The following is an 18,806-nucleotide window of genomic DNA, read 5'->3' as shown; positions in this document are numbered from 1 at the left end:
AAAAAAATGAAATCTCTTTGAAAAAATATAAAAGTAGCACAGCAAAATAAAAGAAAAGTATATAAGTTTGGTATCATAGTAATCGTACTAATAGAATACAGTTATGTCATTTTTGTTGCAGTTTGTGTACCGTAGAAACAAGACGCATCGAAAGATGGCGGAATTTCGTTTTTTTCCATTTTACGCCACTTAGAATTTTTAAAAAGTTTTTCAGTACATTTAAAATTACAGCACCATTTAAAATTACAACTTGTCCTGTAAAAAACACAAGCCCTCATACAGCTACATCGATAGATAAATAAAAGGAGGCCAAGAATGGTGGGGAAAAAAACAAAAACAAAGCGCCATGTCCTTAAGGCGTTGAAGCATACCTAACTTTTCAGGCGACTTCTCAAATTTCGCCTGAAAAGTTAGGTATGCTTCAGCCCCTCCCTCCACCCCTTCCCATTTTACCACTCTGCAGGGTGCAAGCCCGATTTTCAGTTTTCTCAGAACTAGTGGAAGGCAACTACTATGCTGTCTTCCATACAATGGGCATAGAGAACTTGAGATTCTGCTCTTTAGGCTCTTAATACCACAGGACATAAGTTTACAACTTGGCTGTGGGTTACTTAACACAATAGGATGTCAACTTCCATCCTGTGGATGGCGCGGGATCAGAAGCTGCTAGGACAGCCGGCCTCCTGCTGCAACAGTGGGGATACATAAGAACAGTGATCTCTGCTGTTAACCCCCTACATGCCGCGATCTATGGAGATCACAGCATGTAATGGATTCACAGAAGAAGCACGCTCCCTCTGTGATATCATCAGACCCCTGCAATGTAATCGTTGAATGTCAATGGGTTGTCATGGCAACAGGACACCAGGTGCGATGTCCTGCTAGCCTTTGCCTATGATCGCTATTGTAAGCGATAAGGCATTGCAGTACAGCAGTACTACAATGCATCATCACAGCTATTCCTCAGTCGATTAGGATGCTTACATTACAAAAAATGCCTGCAATTTCAAATAATTGGCATACCCAAGACTGTTTGGGCTTTATCATCAAATATGGGGTATTCATTATATTTGGATTTGTTCTGTTTTTGGGCAAAGAACATGTATTTATTGGTAACCACCATTGTTTTTATGAACAAAATATATTTTATTTATATGTCGTGTACTGAGCACTGGATTTAATGCCCGATCATATTTCAGGTGCCATGTACTTTACAATTTAAGGATCGTTATATATGCAACTCGTAAATAGACAGAGTTAGGCCAGTTTCACACCTGCGTTGGAACCTGTGTCTAGGTTCGCAAGCTGCTTCTTTATCATATTTTGCATCTTAAGTACATTGAGAGATATATATATATATATATCTCCACCATCCCTTCTTTCTAGTCTGTCTTTCCTGTACAATGTGTATCCAGGTCTGGCCATTTCCCAGCCATTGAAATACTTAAACCAGGTCACTGTTATTGCAATTAGATAGGGATAATTTATATTCTGACTAAGCTAAGAGCATTAGTACACATTGTATGAAGAACATAACTTTGCTTTATTTTTAGCAACAAATCAACTATATAATCAATGTACCATTGATAACCACATTTTTGGAGTTACTGACACAATTCTTCATTCTAACTGGCTAGGGATAAAAATCCTCCTCATAAATTATACTTCTGTCTCCTCCATCTAATTTAAATGGCTGTCAAAAAAAAAATCTGATATTAAGTTCCTTGTCTATTTGGTTACAGACTGGCAAAAGCTCTGAAAATGTAATTGAACCTGTTTTGCAAAGTCCTGGCTAGAATGCTGGAATTCCCTTTGTGCTGAAGGGAAATCATTTTCGGAAAAAACACAATACAATTCAATAGCCACGAGCAAATCCAAAGCATAGTAAAACACTGTGGATTTACCTATAACTAGAGATAGAAGTCAAACTTCTGTTCTCTCAAATCTTCTCTACTACCACCATGTCTATATTCGGTATGGATCAGTTTTGTAGAACCAGCATCCAAATTACCAACTATAGATCATTGTAGCACTCTTATGCATAACCATATATTCACAGAGAAATGGTTGTATGCATAGATAATAAGACCATGCATGATATTTTACAAATAGATACTTTATTCTATACAACCTGAGTATTTCAACATACAAAAGGATTAAATAATCATAACAGAAGACGGCGACTCCTTCAGGAAAGACATTGCTTTGTTATGTTCAGCATCCATGAAAGGCAGAACACAGTATTTCCAGCCAATAAATGGGTCTCTGGAAAAAGTCTTTTCTGTCACTTGTAGGTCAGGATATTTAAGTCCGAATGACACTGCTATTAGGAAGCTGTTCATAAAATATAGCCAAGGAACATTCATGTCCATGTATCCTGGGATATGTGCGCACAATACGAATATGATTATTTGGAGACCAATAAATGGGGCCCAGGTGCCCAAAAAGGAAAACAGAAGAGCGGTCATGAAACATTTACCTCCTCGAACAGGCCATCTATCTCTTGTTGGTAATGAAAATAGGACCACGGTGCTTTCAGCATAGGTTATCACTTTCAGTGACTTTAAGAAAGTCACCATTTCGAAAGAACAGAGGATAAGCAGCAGGAGAACAGAGCAGACTAAACTAATGGACAAGTAAAAACTTTGGCTGCTTATGTAAAAATTGCACTGATATGAAGACTGATCAGCGTCCAACTCGAGAGATGCGGCAGGAGAGAGAAAAACATAGGCAAAGGCTCCAGTCCATAAAAGAACAACACAAGCTGTATATAGAAGTCTTGAGCATGGGATACGGATAAACAGGACAACAGTCAGATAATAATCCAGTCCAGATGCCAAGAAAAATGGTACATGCAGGATACCGTAGGTGTGAGATACAATCTGAGTGAACAGACAAACGTGGTAAGTGGTGAACCTGAAGCCCATAAGGTTAAAATCCTGGAAGTAGTGAATGACATAGATGGTAAACAACAACAAGAAGTCGACAATGGCAAGAGAGATGCAGCAATAGCCCATTAGGCTGCCACTCACATAACTCTGTCTCGCCCTGAATATAAACAAGTTCATTATTACTTTGCCGGTTATTATCAAGATGAGAATACAGCTGGGTTCTAGACTCCGCCAGTCTGTGGGCGGCACCTCTCCTCCAATCATCCTGTCTGGGTCAGATGCGTTGTCCGTCACAGATATGCTGATGAAAACTGGGTCACTATACATGGCAGAGGTGTGGGGCCTTCCTCCTGCTGGGAAAATAGGACATGAATTTTAAATGACGAACCAGTCATAAAACCTCTCAGACCTTCAAAAGGCAAACAAATCACTTAATAAAATATGTTCTTGTTCAAAACCTCTAAATTACAGAACCTTCCCCCCCCCCCCCCCCCCCCCCCCCCCAATCCCAGGAAACGCTCACATGCAACATTCAGGCAGCAGCAAAACACAGAAAGTCCAAAGTGCATCAGATTGGATTCTGAAGAGGAACAATCTTTATCTGTAACATAAAACCTCACAGCAGCAACTTTATCCTAAAGATGGGGGAGGCTTTGCATTATTTACTGTGAAGGGCTATAATGGAAGGCGGAACAGGACCTGAGTTTTAAAGACTTCATCAGGAGGATCCAAATTCCGCTTAGATGGGGTATTGAACACGCATAATCAATAGGTTCCATATTGTGCGAACACAACTGCCATTAGTATCAATTTAGCATTAATGTCAGGTTTGGCCAACAGCTAATCGAAAACCTTCAGAGAACGATATCTGCAGCTCATTCAGCAACATGCCAGTGCCTTTATGGAAGAATTACCCCTCACAGAGTTTCATAGGACATACTTCCAGCACAGCACACCGGCCACGACTCATTAGAGACTGTAAGTTGTACAACAGATGCCGGATGAATTGCTGCTGAGCATCAATACGTCCTTCGCCCACAGCTTTGCATTGCAGAAGAAAGAGGACACGTCAATAAGGCTCGGTTCACACCTAGGTTAGGGCTTCAGCCATTTCTCTGCTCAGTTTTTGGACGGATCTGTTTTTCCCCCCATTGGATTTCAATGGGTTTTTTTAAAAAAAGAAAGAAAAAAAACCCCAGAAAGCAAACAAAAAGTTTTCCATTTTCTTCTGTTCTATTATTTGTCTCGTTTAAAAAAATGGAATTCACAGAGGCAGGGGGATACAAAGGGAAGGACTATTAGGCAAATTATTCACTGGGAGTATCCCCTAAAACATAACTTTTAATAATGATTATACTAAAAACGTATTGTGCCTCACGAAAATAAGACAAACAAGACAGACAATAACAAAACACCAGGTTCAATACAAGAGAAGAACCGGGACCTGTGGGGTAAAGGTTGCCCCTCTGTTACAGTCCAAGGGGCTGTTTGATGAAAAGACACTACTACCTATCTAGGATGGTCCAATCGTCTGGGTGGACAAGATAAGTATAGATGTAACTTGAGGCCAGTGTCAGAATGTATGCCCCTGGACAAAAGGGTTAGGGGCACTGACCCCACCAAAATCGGTGATTTATAGATAGCGTCAGATAGACGCCTATACTATTTCGACCCAGGTCAGGTCCTATATAACGGGTAAGGGGTCAAAAAATGACCGACTTGATGTGGGTCGAAAAGCACCGATCACTGATTATAAAAATTTTCCCTCCTGTCTACCATCAAGACAGGAGTTGCTGTTCTTTCTCTTATCTTCCCACTCTGCTCTACTGCTTGTAGCCTAACCATATTTGGGAGTTATCCCTTGTTTTGATTCAGGTGCATTTTCCACAAACTAGTGGGGCCCTGTCTCAGGTTGGACATTGTTTCCACAATACCTTTTATTTTACTTGGCACCGTCAGTATTTTGCGCCAATTTTGGGGCTTAGTATCTTTAGGTGCCTTGTCGTTTTTGGTTAGTCCAGGCTATAGGAGTAAATACATCAGGATTATTGCATCATCAGGGAAGTTTAGGATTTTTTTATGCTCTTCGTCAATGGGTGACTTATCCGTCTATGCGTCCCGACCTATGAGCATTCCCTACTATAATATCTAACAGCAAGTCTAAAAACCTAGAGCACTAACAAGCACGGGTTTATCTAACTCTAGATAGGAAGGGTAGTGGAATCGTGAAGGACTATTTTACCTTCAATTATCAGATGACATTATGCTGTATCAAAGTCATATCAAGGTTCCTGATGAGTGTTTAAGACAGAAACGCGTTGAACCACTTTTCCGAACCACTTTTCCTGAACACGTGTACCTGAACACGTAGTTCACAAAGAGAGCCCAGCATAATCCTCTACTGGTGCTCTGTGCTCACGAACCAGTCTAGAATTTGTTTTGAGTCGTATTATGTATGAGAATTTATTATAACGCTCAATTTTTGTTCTTGGGCCGCCATCCTATTGATCATACTAGTACCCATCACAATTCTGGAATGGTATTCTCTGGTTGACATCTTTTTGATTGTCATTGAACTAATTGTGAACCATATAGGAATTTATTCTTATACGAAGAACCCAGCATAGCTGTTTACTGTTATCCTTCTGCCCCCCCATTTATCCAATTGGGCATTGTCCCGAATGGAAGTGAACCTGTCTCCTATTGAGACCCTTTTTATAATCAATGATCGGTGCTTTTCGACCCACATCAAGTCGGTCATTTTTTGACCCCTTACCCGTTATATAGGACCTGACCTGGGTCAAAATAGTATAGTCGTCTATCTGACGCTATCTATAAATCACCGATTTTGGTGGGGTCAGTGCCCCTAAACCTTTTGTCCAGGGGCATACATTCTGACACTGGCCTCAAGTTACATCTATACTTATCTTGTCCACCCAGACGATTGGACCATCCTAGATAGGTAGTAGTGTCTTTTCATCAAACACTCCCTTGGACTGTAACAGAGGGGCAACCTTTACCCCACTGGTCCCGGTTCTTCTCTTGTATTGAACCTGGTGTTTTGTTATTGTCTGTCTTGTTTGTCTTATTTTCGTGAGGCACAATACGTTTTTAGTATAATCATTATTAAAAGTTATGTTTTAGGGGATACTCCCAGTGAATAATTCGTTTAAAAAAATGGAAACCTAGCACTGTAGGCCAACATGCCACAATCAATGCCAATCGCTGCATGTAGGAGGTTCACAGAAGGAAGGCACTCCCTCTTTGACATCATTAATCCTCCGTCATGTAACTGTGGAGAGTTGATAAGTTAACGTGTCAGTTGGACGCCTGTTTGGGTCTGCTATGCCCTGTGATCAGCGATAACACACTGCAGTACAGAGGAATTACTATAGCATTGCAGCTTCAAGTTCTCTGCGGGGACATGAAGAAAAAAAATAAAATAAAAAAGTTTTAAAAAAAGGTATATAATAAAATAGTACAAAAAAAAAAAAACCTATACGTTTCCACTTCGTTTATAAACAAAAAAAAAGGGTGCAACAAGACAGCACTGGAACTTACTGAGGGAATTAGTTGTCGAGCGGCCACAAGCTGCAGAAAGATTGGCCTCTGCTCATGTCGAACCCTGGAACCTGTGTGCAATTGGATGAAACAACCAGAGATCAGTTACTTAGAGCAACTAGACAACGAAAATACTCTGCAAACTAAAAACCGTAAGTGAGGCGTCCTCAGTATCAGCAGTAAGTGTGCACAAAGACTATAGTACATAACAGACCTGATATTGCATGGTAGAACGATGCAGCAGTTATTGTATAGAAGGAGCCTTCAGGTAGAGGACTAAGTGTAAAGACACTACATCAACGTCACTTCAAAGACTCTTCATGCACATATATGTGGCCTTCAGATAAAACTTTGTGTTCATCTATAAACGTACTAATAGTTTATGCTAATACTCGTCATGGCATCCCTCTTACAGCATGGTCACACCAGGCAGATTTGTTGCATATTCACAGGTGAAAGTCTGCATCAAAATCGGCACCATAACGATGTGCATCGTGATGTCCATTCTGATGCAAAATTCACACCCTCATTAAGAAGTGAATTTCGCAGAATAAAACGGCACTAAAATTGCCATACTGTGGATGTGGATTCCGCACTGCATATCACATATCAGCAGCTGGTGGACAGGACTTTGAAAATGTCATCTGCTTTGCTGCTGCTGTGAATGCTGCAGAGCGTCCACATGGAAAATCCAGGGCAAATCTGCCCTGTGTGGACATGCCCTTATAGCGTCTGCTAAGTAGTACAAGTAGTCTAGCTGCCTTCAACAAGAATTGCCATCAGGCTATATCTAGCTTAGGCCGAGATCAGATGGCTGCAATTCACATTATGCCGTGCACAAGGCAGCATGCTGCAAGTACGCAATTACCTTGGCGATTGGCGGCACGCAGCATCTTGGTGTGTATGTAGAATACACGCCAAGATGGAACCTACTGCATTTTTTCACGCATGCGGATTTTGCACAATTTGTGTGAGCGGCAACATGGCCAACTATGGGAGATTTGCGCAGGTAATATGCTGTACGAAAACACATGCATGTAATATGCTGTGACCATACGCTTGTGAGAGCCTGGCCTTAGGAAGTGTTACATAATCACACTGTAAATCTTGGATAGCTTCCGTATATTGTAACTGTTCTTCACCCAGTGATGCAAAAAAATAAATAAATACTTGCTAGAGAAAAAGAAAATGTGGGGTGGGTTTAAGGGCTTATTTACACGAGCATATATCGGTTGGGTTTTCATGGCCGGCCGATCTACGCTTCTATTTAAGCAGTTCCCTCTTTCCCTCCCCCTCACCACCTCTCCTCCAGGCCAGCGTTTGCAGTGGAGTGGGTGGGGGCGGAGCAAAGCTTTGCTCTGTCCCACCCACTCCCATTGCTGGCTATGGACATAGGGCAGAAGCTTAGCTCCGCCCACTCCCATTGCAAACCGCTCACAGGGGAGGAGAGAGGCAGAGAGCCGGTGAGTGGGAGGGAAAGGAACTGCCTATATGGAAGCGTATATCGGCTGGCCGTGAAAACCCAACCGATATACACTCATGTAAATAAGCCCTCAATGAACAAAAGTGGGGGGGGGGGGGGGGAAACACCACATGTAATTCTGGGGTAAATGTACCAACCTGAAAGGAAAAAAAAAAGGGAAAAAAAAGTTACATCATGTACACTGTGTGGTGAATGCTGTAAAAGAAAAAGGTTTATTCACCATGACCTCCGAGAAAAGTGTATAAAAATTGTAATAACAATTTGTAATTATATGTATTCCAACATTCCACACAACGAACGAGCCCTCATATGGTTATGTTGACAAAAATATATAGTAATGGCTTTTGAAAAGTGCAGATGAAAATCCCCCCAAATTGTTGTGTCCTTAGGTCCAAAATAAACCATGTCCTTCAAGGGAACCTGTCACCCCTCTACTGAGCTACAAACTAGGTTATGGTGCTGTTAGGGGAATGGGACAGGGAGCTGGGCAAAGTATTTTTGTGTACTGACCTGCTCCCCAGTTCCTGCACCACTCTGAGCATCCAACTCTCTTCACAGTGCCATGTGTGTGCCCTCCCATAGAGTGTGAGCATGGCACTGTGAAAAGAGTCGGATGCTCAGTGCTCAGTGCGGGCTTCAGCCGCCAGCACCCTGGGAACCAGGCAAATATAAAAAAAATATATGTCACCGCTCCCAAAAGCACTATATCTTAGTCTATGGGGCTGCAGAGAGGTGACAGGCTCCCTTTAAGGAGTTAACTGGGATACCTACAAGAATTTTTTTTATTTACTATAATATATATCTATCCCTTTTAATCTCTACATTCCTCAATAATGGTGTGTGTATATATAGACTTCATTAAAACACCACCTCTGGGTGAGTCACTAGCCAGCTGCTTAATGAATCTAATTAAATAGTCCCTCCCAGGCTGTTGCTTGGTTTTAAAAGTAGTATCCATTCACTGACACACATGTGGCTGTTCCCTGTGATCAAGTGTAACTTCTATGCAGTTTAACAGGGCAAGAGACAGGTATGCCACATAAATTGTCCTACAACCCTGCACTACTACTGTAGGCTCTATTCTTATCTTTACGGTTTTCTATCAAATCTACATCCAGCCCCCACCCCTGCGCATTCTATCCATATCAGCTCCCCTCTTCTTTCTTCACCCATGTACAGTTCGCATACACTCTTCACTTTCCTAAAACATCTCAGTCCTCCTGAAGCCACAGTGAAACATAACTATCGCCTTCATAAATCCCCTAACCACCTGCTCACCATTGCTATACTGCTGCTACTAGCAGCAGGGGACATCTCTCCCAATCCTGGCCCACCCTCTAGTGCAGAGGTCCCCAACTCCAGTCCTCAGGGACCACCAACAGGCCATGTTTTCAGGATATCCTATGCTAAGAACACCAGTGGCAATGTCTGAGGCACTGAGGATAATTACATCACCTGTGCAATACTAAGGAAATCCTGAAAACATGACCTGTTGGCGGTCCCTGAGGACTGGAGTTGGGGAACACTGCTCTAGTGCACCTATTACTCCCCACCTGCCCCACTGAGCTACCCTTCTAGTCCAACCATTAGTCCATACATACCCTCCCTGGTTTCCTTTCAACTTGCGCTTTGGATTTGCCAGTCAGCATGTAACAAACTTCCCACCATCTATGACTTTTTCACTGCTAAATCCCTAAACCTGGTATCTCTAACAAAAACGTGGATCCAGCAGTCTGACACGGCCTCTTCTGCTGCACTGTCTCACAATGGCCTGCAGTTCTCCCAGGCGAGAAGGGAGGAGTAGATAGCACTCCTCTCCCCACAATGCACCTTCCAGGTCACCACCCCCCTTCCCCCAGTACCCTCACTTACTTCCCCATCATTCAAGGTACATGCCCTACGGCTTTTCCATGCGAGTAGCAGTTATCTACCGCCCCCCAGGTGCTCCTCGCCTGTTTCTGGACCACTTTGCCGCCTGGCTCCCTCACTTCCTCTCCTGCGAAATCCCAACCCTCATCCTAGGAGACTTCAACATCCCCACTAACGACCCCATTTGCCTCTCAGCTTCTATCTCTCACCTCCCTTGGTCTCTCACAACTCACAGCCTCTCCCACTCAGAGATGGCAATACTCTGGATCTGGTCTTCTTCCGTCTCTGCTCTGCTTCCAACTTCACTAACTTGCCTCTCCCGCTCTCGGACCATAACCTCCTCTCTTTCTCTGTCAAGCTTCCTAGTATCTCTCTAGACCCACCTACCTACCATACCTACAGGAACCCTCGGGTTGTTCACACCAAAAATTTTGCCAAGTCTCTACAGTCCTCTCTGTCCCCTATCTCTCACAAATCTCAAGTCGCACGAGATTTGTGCGTTGCAAGCGCACAAATCTATTAGGAATATCAACCCCATTCTTTTGAATGGGGTCATATACATGAGACTTCCTGCATTGCATTGTGGGGAAAAATTGCAGCATGTGCCATCTTTGGGCGTTCCCTCAAGCCCGAAAAAAAAAATAATTACACAACGTGCGGGGTGCACGTGGGTGCGATGCAAGGTTTCCCATTGGAAAGACTTGCTACTTTCCTGAAGTGATGGGAGGTGGTTTCGACATAAAAATGCTTCTCATCTGTTGAGGCATCGCAGTTTCCTGAGAGCGATATCAGTCCGAGCTTCACCGTCCGATATTGCACTGGCCAGTGTGAAAATTCATCTCAGGGCACATTCAGACGACCGTATATCGGCCGGCTATTCACGCCGGCTGATATACTGCGCTCTCTCTGCAGGGGGAGGAGGCTGGAAGAGTCGGGAGCAGTGCTCTGAGCTCCCACCCCCTCTGCCTCCTCTCCACCCCCTGCACTATTTTCAATGAGGAGAGGCAGGACAGGGGTAATTCACGAACCTTAGCCCCCGCCCCCGTCCTCTCATTGCAAATAGTGCAGAGAGGCGGAGAGGAGGCAGAGAGGGGGCGGGAGCTCAGTTCCTGCTCCTGACTCTTCCAGCCTCCTCCCCATGCAGAGAGGGACGCCGTATATCGGCCGGCGTGAATACCCGGCCGATATATGGTTGTCTGAATGCACCCTCAGTGTTGAAATTTGTAGGGAAACCCTGACTATAATCCAACTACATTGTGTGAGCAGAGAGACAAAGTATCCATTCACTTTATTGTAGTTGTAAGCCTAGGTTCACACAGGGCGGATTTGCCGCGGTTCTGCCGCAGCAGATCCGCCCGCGGCCGCTAATCTCGGGATTAGCCAGCCATGTGGACGAGGTTTCTCAGAAACCTCGACCACACGGGACGGCTAATCCGCTGCGGTAAATGCGGTTGAAACCGCGGCTGCGGCCGCCGCGGTTTCAAAAGAAGCAGCATGTCTGTTTACAGACGGTTTTTTGTTTATTTATGTTATGGCCGCGCTCTCCTCTATGGGAGAGCCGGCCGCAACGGAAAAGCAAGTGGCTGGGCCGTTTCAAAGCCGCCGCGGCTTAAACCGCGGCGGTTCTCCCGGCGGAAATCTCGCGGTTTTTGCTGCGGCCAAACTGCGAGATTTCCGACGGGAATACGCCAAGTGTGAACCCAGCCTAAAATGTGCGGTTTTGTTATTTGACAATGTTAAAACTATTCCTTGCATTTGGACACTCATGTTTTTAGGAAGAAAAACAAAACACACAAACAAAAGGCTTGGTCTGTGGAACCAGCTGCCTCTCCTCTCAAAGCTATTTCTTCTGTTTTCTACATGTGTGTGATACAAAGTTTAGATGTGAAATCAGAAAGCCGTTTCCTCCATGTGTATAGGGTTTTGGTTCTAGTTGCTGAAAAAGAGGGGGAACTTCCAAAATAAATGCAATTCTTCGAGAACAATCATGGTTCTATAATAACAAGCAGCATAAGACAACCCAATGCATTTCATGCCATGACCCCTTAATGAGGAGTACAAGCAGGTATGTAACACCATCTCAGATGGCGGCACCAGCAGATATAAACGCAGACATTGTATCTATGGCGCTATGACAGATCATGCTGTTGATTCAAGATTGTTCTATGTGTTCATCTAAATACATGCAGCTAGGGGCCCTCAGTTGGGGTGGGACACCAACCCCCATCACAGCCAGCTACATTAGTAACAAGTCCGCTCTTGTACAGGTGGAACAGCCCCAGCGAAAAAGAAATAAATTTCCAAATTTAATAATGCTGAGCCAAAGTTGCACATACCTGTACACACCTACGTGCACACGCAGCAGCAGGGGGGTCCATGTACAGAAATACCAGCAATAGGGAGATAATGTGGATTTTATATACTGCAGGCTAACCCAAAAAATGTCTTAACTCCCACCTTGTATGAAAGGGAATTAATAAGATCCCATTCACACGTTCTGCTGACGTAGAGGGTAACCGGAGCGGCCGCGTCTTCCCTCGTTTCATGGTAAAGAACTTCCCCATAAACATGCACACTTAGGGCTGGTTGGATTAACTATGCAGATGATTTAGGTTTAGTTAACCCCTTCAAAACCAGCCTAATTTACGCCGTAAAGACCAAAGGGATTGCCATCTTTGCATTGTGTGGTATAAGCGTATTCACCTACATGTGCGCTGTGTATTTGCACAATGGGTGCTGCATTTTGCGGGCGCCTATTTTACTGTAAATACGTTGCGCATAAGAAAAAAAAAACAACAACACACACACACACACACACACTCCCATTGATTTCAGTGGACGATTAAGTTAAATTAGTTTAACATGTACCAGGTTTGTGCGCAATTGAAGTCAATGGGTTCTATTCACTGTGTATTGCTCACACAGATTTAGCATGCTCAATACGCCGTGTAAATGCGTTAGTGTGAATAAGCCCTAATAGCCCTAACTTGTTGGCATAACCATATGAGGGCTTGGTTTTTTTGCGATGAGTTATATTTTAATGACACCACTCTGAGGTACATATAGCATATTGTATAAATTATATTTGGGGTCGGGACAGCCCAACATTCCATGGTTGTTTTAGGCTGGGTTCACACAAGGCGGATTCCTGTCGGAAATCTCGCGGTTTGGCCGCAGCAAAAAACGCCAGATTTCCGCCGGGAGAATCGCCGCGGTTTAAGCCATGGCGGCTTTGAAGCGGCCCGGCCGCTTGCTTTTCCGTTGCGGCCGGCGCTCCCATAGAGGAGAGCGCGGCCGCGACGAAAATAAACAAAAAAGAAAAGGTAAATATACATGCTGCTTCTTTTGAAACCGCGGCTGAGGCGGCCACAGCCGCGGTTTCAGCCGGATTTACCACAGCGGATTAGCCGTCCCGTGTAGACGAGATTTTTGAGAAATCTCATCCACATGGCTGGCTAATCCTGAGATTAGCGGCTGCGGGCGGATTTGCAGCAGTAAAACCGCCCTATGTGAACCCAGCCTTAGGCTGGATTCACACAAACGTATATCGGCTCGGTTTTCACGCCGAGCTGATATACGTCGTCCTTATCTGCGGGGGGGGGGGGGGGGGGGGGGGGGGAGGATGGAAGAGCCAGGAGCAGGAACTGAGCTCCCGCCCCCTCTCCACCCCCTCTGCACTATTTTTTCCCGCATGCGGATCTGCGCCTGAAGGGAAAAATGACATCCGCAGTTATTTAGCTACCTGCGGATGTCCAATGCATCCCTATGGGGCGCGGATCCGCATGGGGAAAAAACGCTGCGGATTTTAACCCCGTGGACATGAGGCTTAAGGCTGGGTTCACAGGGGGCGGAATTTCCGTGAAGACTTTCTGCACGGAAATTCCGCCACCAATCTGAAACCCGAGACTTGCTGCGGACAGTCCGTTGCGGACACTGACATGCCGTGTGGAATTCAAATCCGTGGCATGTCATCTGTAGCACCATGTCCGCTGCCAGCTCTCTCCTCTTTTGGAGGAGAGATGGCTGCACGGAATACAGGTGGACAAGCCGCTTCACACCCGCAACGAACCGCTTTGAAGCTGCCTTTCTGCTGCGGAAATCTCACGGAATTTGTGGGATCCCTCTGTGGACATTTCGCGAGATTTCCCTGGGATTTGCACCCGGTGTGAGCCCAACCTAACAGTGAATTAGATCTTCTAAGTACTGCAGCGGCTCAATTTATTGGCTTCTCTCCATTTCATGTATTCAGTAGAGCAGATTGCTATTTTCTGAGAGAATCGTCACTATTATTATTGCCTCATTGATTTGTTTTCATTTCCCCTTATGTTATGTTACATCATTCTATTTAATCATTATTGTGTAATTTCTAAGTTTGTTTTAAGATGTTTTTTCCCCCTCCCCCTTCTCTTGTTCTTCCCCATTCTTCACTTGTAACTACCGTACACAACACTTAATAGTCCAGCCATTTCTGAGGAAGAGGCTGCGGCCCTGAAATACATCAATACTGACTGTTTTATTAACTATTAAAGAAGAATTGGATTACCTCCCTTGCCTCAATGATCTCTCTAGTCGTAAGGGCTGCGACGTGGCTGCAGAGTCTTTACTTCCCTACGAGTTACATTACAGCGCCCCGTTATATATGGTGGTGACACCTGGACTGGCAGCACCTTACGTTATACCTAGAAAGTTATTTTTCTTTCATCACTTGAATCCTATTGAAGTCGCTCCACCCTCCTCTTTGCTGCCATTAAAGAGACAGGTCACTAATTTATTAAGACTAAGGAATAAAAGAATACAGAAACAAACCAAAGACACGGCCTGTCTTGCCATAATGATGTAACGATATTGGGGGGGGGGGGGGGGGGGAGGGGGTACAATTACGATGCCAACGTCTGTACTGCACTGCAGTTGGTTGATGGCTCCCACTCCAATGATGACACTGACTCACTTCTAAGCCCACGCCATCCACAGGTTGTGAGTTTATGTCCTGTTGCATTAAGCGTGCCCCCCCCCCCCCCCCCAACCAGAACATAAACGTAAATTCTGTAGTATTAAGAGGGTAAAATCCAACAACCCAATAGGAAATGCACCTGGAGAAACCTAATCACTCCTATTTAACCCTTGAATTTCCACACCAAATACAAAAAAAGAAAGACATAGTTAGGGCTAATCTAATGAAAATAAAGAAGTTTGTTGTTCCAATTCTAAATCTGCAAGGCTGTAAGAAAGGAGTACGTGAAGGGTTAAAGCCCACTGGTACCATCATAAAAAGGTGAATTATGGATCAAAGGGAACCTGTCAACACCTCTGAGCCTCATAAACTATGTTACAGGGCTTATAGGTGAGGGAATGGGGGGTTAAGGAAGCTGCTTTTTATACTCACAGAGTCCTCCGTTTCTTCGCTGTGCCGCAGAGAATTCCGCACAGCGTGACTTTTGAAGAGGCGGTGTGCCCGCTCTTACTGATCTCTATGGGAGAGCAAGAGCCATGTGAAGAGAGTGAAGCTGACACCTGGGGGGCGCAGCGCCAGAGCAGGGGACCCGCTGAGTACTACAGCCTCCCAAACTCACAGTTTCCTCACCTTCTGGAATTGCTATGGGGCTCAAGAGGGCCGACAGGTTTACTTACACGCTTGACAGCGCTCATGTGCTCTCAATGTAGAGGGGAGCGAAAGCCAACGCCAGACCCGCCGGCAGCAGGTAGTCTCCCCAGGAACAAAAGGATTGGGCAGGTGAAATCCAACTACTAGATCCCCGTCTGGGGGGGAGGGAGGTGTATTGGGAGACCCCCTATACATTAGATGATATAAGGGTGCTTATAGGCCGGCTGTACATGACCGGGTCAGATTCTACATGCAGGAGCCCAATCTAAGCCTGCGTCTGCGCGTACCTGAATCTACCGCTATTGCAGATGGTCCGAACAGCTCGCCGTCGGACATGTGCAGTACAGATTTTTTTCCCAGCGCGGTCGCTGTATTGCGGACGGGCCGCGGGTTGTACGACTTTCATCGATTTCCATGAAAGCCGTCCGCGTTGAATCTCCAGCATGTCCTAATTTTGCGTGATTTCTTTTCTGCGGGCGCACATTGCAATCGCTGTCCACTCATGTGACTGGACACGCAAATGTTCCATTTTGGCGGATGCGGAATGCCGCGGATCGTCTGCGCAGGTGACGACTGCAGATTCCACAATCCAAATCCGGTCGTGTGCAGGCGGTCTTAGTCGCGACAATCTGTCAGGCGTCTGTCGCCGGCAGCTCGTCCCGATCATTCCTGTGCTTTTACATTGAAACGAGCCTCACTGACTGAACAGCGGCGCAGTAGCGAATGGCAGCGGCGTGGGGATCATCCTGGCCCGCTCACCTCCATTCACAGTAAGCAGGCAGTCGCTCAGAAGTAAACGCCTGTTCGCACGGAACGATACGACGTTTATATAACTGCCTGCAGAAACTGAGCGACAAACGAAACGTGAAAACCTCCCATTCGCCGTTCAGTCGGCGCAGCAGTAATCAGCCGAGCCGCGCTGGAGGGCCGGACCTGGACCAACAACTCTGTAAAAGCACCACAAATTACGGTTCTGTTTGTGGAGCCCGGCAGGTAATATTCTACTCCCTGGACCCTGCAGCGCCCCCCTCTGAGCAACGCAGGGAGTGGGAGATCTGCCTCAGGTCACACATCCTCCCATACAAGTCTATGGAATGGCCGGACATGGGAGAGAAGCTGGGGGGTTACAGACGGCTGACACTAGTGCCGACTCACCCGCACGGCTCCAGCCCTCACACACAAGGCGCCTCCGCTGCTCCGGTCTGCGCTGCACGGTGTCCGGATTAGCAGCTGCCTGCAGCCCCGCTGTCCGCTCTTACCTGCTCCCCGCACCGTCTGCAGCGGTCACATCCCGGCCGCTCTGTGGGACACGACCTCCCGCTGCTCCTCCCCGTGTGAGCCGGGAGGGCGGCGCTGTACAGAGGTGTGCGCGGCTGCTCCCCTCTCTACACTCACCTCTATGCTCCATAGACGGACGAGCAGCCAGCTGTTGCCCATAGCAACCTGTCAGAGGGCTTCTCCAGTCCGGGTTAGAAAATGTAAGCAGTGATTTGATTGGCTGCTGTAGCCTCTGGGGTTATTAGGTCTCACCTGCACCCACCCTCCAGTCACACCCCGTTGTTATGACAACAGTCACACTTCTGTCTCTTCTGCTGTTTAACCCCTTAAGGACACTTTTTGTGCCAAATTATAAAGTTAACCGCTATTCACATTATGACCGGTTCAACTGCTGGGACCCCCACAGACACTGAGAACCGCGTCCAGTCGGTCCCCACACGAATGGAGTGGAGGTGATGGAGTGCCGTCGCTCCATTCACTTCAATGATACCGTCAAGAGATTTCTGAAGGTCGTGAACTGTCATGGAAGTGAATGGAGCCTGCGCGACCTCTGCTCATTTACTCAGGGATTGGCTGGGCCCCTGTTCTCAGGGTCGGTGAGGGTCCCAACGGTCAAACCCCCATGATGATAAAGTTATCCCCTATCCCAGCGTGTCCTAACCACGGCTCCCTGGTGTGCTGCAAGAACCTGCAAGAGGCGCCGCGGCTGCCAGGCGGGCAATCACTCAGCCGACATTAAACGGTCCGTTTGTGGAGGAGTGAGCAGTAATTGTTATTGGTACCATTTTGGCATACCTATAATGTATTATAGAACTTTTTAGATTTTTTTCTAATTTTATACAATAAAAACCCCTTCTGTGGAAAATAATTTGTTTTTGGCATTGCTGCATTCAAAGACGCATATTTTTTTAATTTTTCCATGAACGAAGTTGTGTAAGGACTTGTTTTTTTGAGTGACCAGCTTTGGTTTTTATCGGTACCAGTTTAGGTTACATCTGACTTTTTTGATTATTTTTGTGTTTTTTTGGGGGGGAGGCAAAATGAACAAAATTAAAGGGGTTGTCCCGCGAAACAAAGTGGGGTTATACACTTCTGTATGGCCATATTAATGCACTTTGTAATATACATCGTGCATTAATTATGAGCCATACAGAAGTTATTCACTTACCTGGTCTGTTGCTAGCGTCCTCGTCTCCATGGTGCCATCTAATCTTCAGCGTCTAATCACCCGATTTAGACGCGCTTGCGCAGTCCGGTCTTCTCCGTGTTGAATGGGGCTGCTCGTGCTGGAGAGCTGCTCCTCGTAGCTCCGCCCCGTCACGTGTGCCGATTCCAGCCAATCAGGAGGCTGGAATCGGCAATGGACCGCACAGAAGACCTGCAGTCCACCGAGGGTGAAGATCCCGGCGGCCATCTTCGCAAGGTAGGTAAGAAGTCACCGGAGCGCGGGGATTCTGGTAAGTACTATCCGGTTTTTTTTTTCAACACATGCATCGGGTTTGTCTCGCGCCGAACGGGGGGGCTATTGAAAAAAAAAAAAAAACGTTTCGGCGCGGGACAACCCCTTTAAGCATTTTGCCTTGGCTTTTCACTGTTTATCTTAAAAGTTTGTGGCGGGCCATAAAAAGTGTGTTCAATTTATTGTACAAGTCATTATGCACGCATTGATACCAAACATGTTTTTCTTTTAACCCCTTAACGCTGCAGGACTTACAGTTACATCCTGCAGCTGCGGGGTATGTATGAAGAGGGATCGCAGGGCAATCTCGCTGCATACATCGCAGCTGCCAGCTGTTTCTTACAGCCGACCCTCGCTCGCAACAGCTCCCATAAGCCGTTGAATGCCACCATCAAATCCCCCAACCGTTGTTCGGGGGTCCCTTACGGCCCTCCTGCGATCAGATCGCAGGTTGTCGTGCGGGTGTCATGGCAGCTTGGGGCTTTCTGAAAGGCCCCAGGGCTGTATAGCATAACATAATGTATGTCAGATAATGTAATGCTATGGCATTACATAATACTGCAGGAGTGATCAAAGCATCGCAAGTTCTTGTTTCCTCTGGGACTAGAATAAAAAGTAAAAATAAGTTTTAAAAACTTTTACTAATTATTTAAAAAAGCAATA

At 45.8% G+C, this 18,806-nt stretch overlaps 1 protein-coding gene across 6 annotated transcripts; it reads right to left on the bottom strand.

Moving 5' to 3' along the window:
• Positions 1-2,097: 2,097 nt before the first annotated feature.
• Positions 2,098-16,864, bottom strand: GPR160 (G protein-coupled receptor 160). 6 transcript variants are annotated; one of them, XM_066600914.1, is made up of 3 exons: positions 16,802-16,864; positions 6,453-6,523; positions 2,098-3,244 (listed from the first exon to the last, which is right to left on the bottom strand). In XM_066600914.1, the coding sequence occupies exon 3, from the start codon at positions 3,216-3,218 to the stop codon at positions 2,157-2,159; it is 1,062 nt and encodes a 353-aa protein (XP_066457011.1). In that variant the 5' UTR covers positions 3,219-3,244; positions 6,453-6,523; positions 16,802-16,864; the 3' UTR covers positions 2,098-2,156. The 6 variants fall into 6 exon arrangements, with proteins under 6 accessions (XP_066457011.1, XP_066457001.1, XP_066457037.1 ...); XM_066600904.1 differs by lacking the exon at positions 16,802-16,864 and adding an exon at positions 16,666-16,783; XM_066600940.1 differs by lacking the exon at positions 16,802-16,864 and adding an exon at positions 16,666-16,783 and having other exon boundaries at positions 2,098-3,241.
• Between the last annotated feature and the right edge of the window lie 1,942 nt (positions 16,865-18,806).

The sequence above is a fragment of the Eleutherodactylus coqui genome, chromosome 1 (genome assembly GCF_035609145.1).
Source record: "Eleutherodactylus coqui strain aEleCoq1 chromosome 1, aEleCoq1.hap1, whole genome shotgun sequence".
Lineage (NCBI taxonomy): Eukaryota > Metazoa > Chordata > Amphibia > Anura > Eleutherodactylidae > Eleutherodactylus > Eleutherodactylus coqui.
This window is presented reverse-complemented; position numbering and strand designations above follow the sequence as displayed.

Coding starts and splice junctions, on each gene's coding strand:
- GPR160 (XM_066600914.1), bottom strand. CDS start 3,218: ATGTATAGTGACCCAGTTTTCATCAGCATATCTGTGACGGACAACGCA.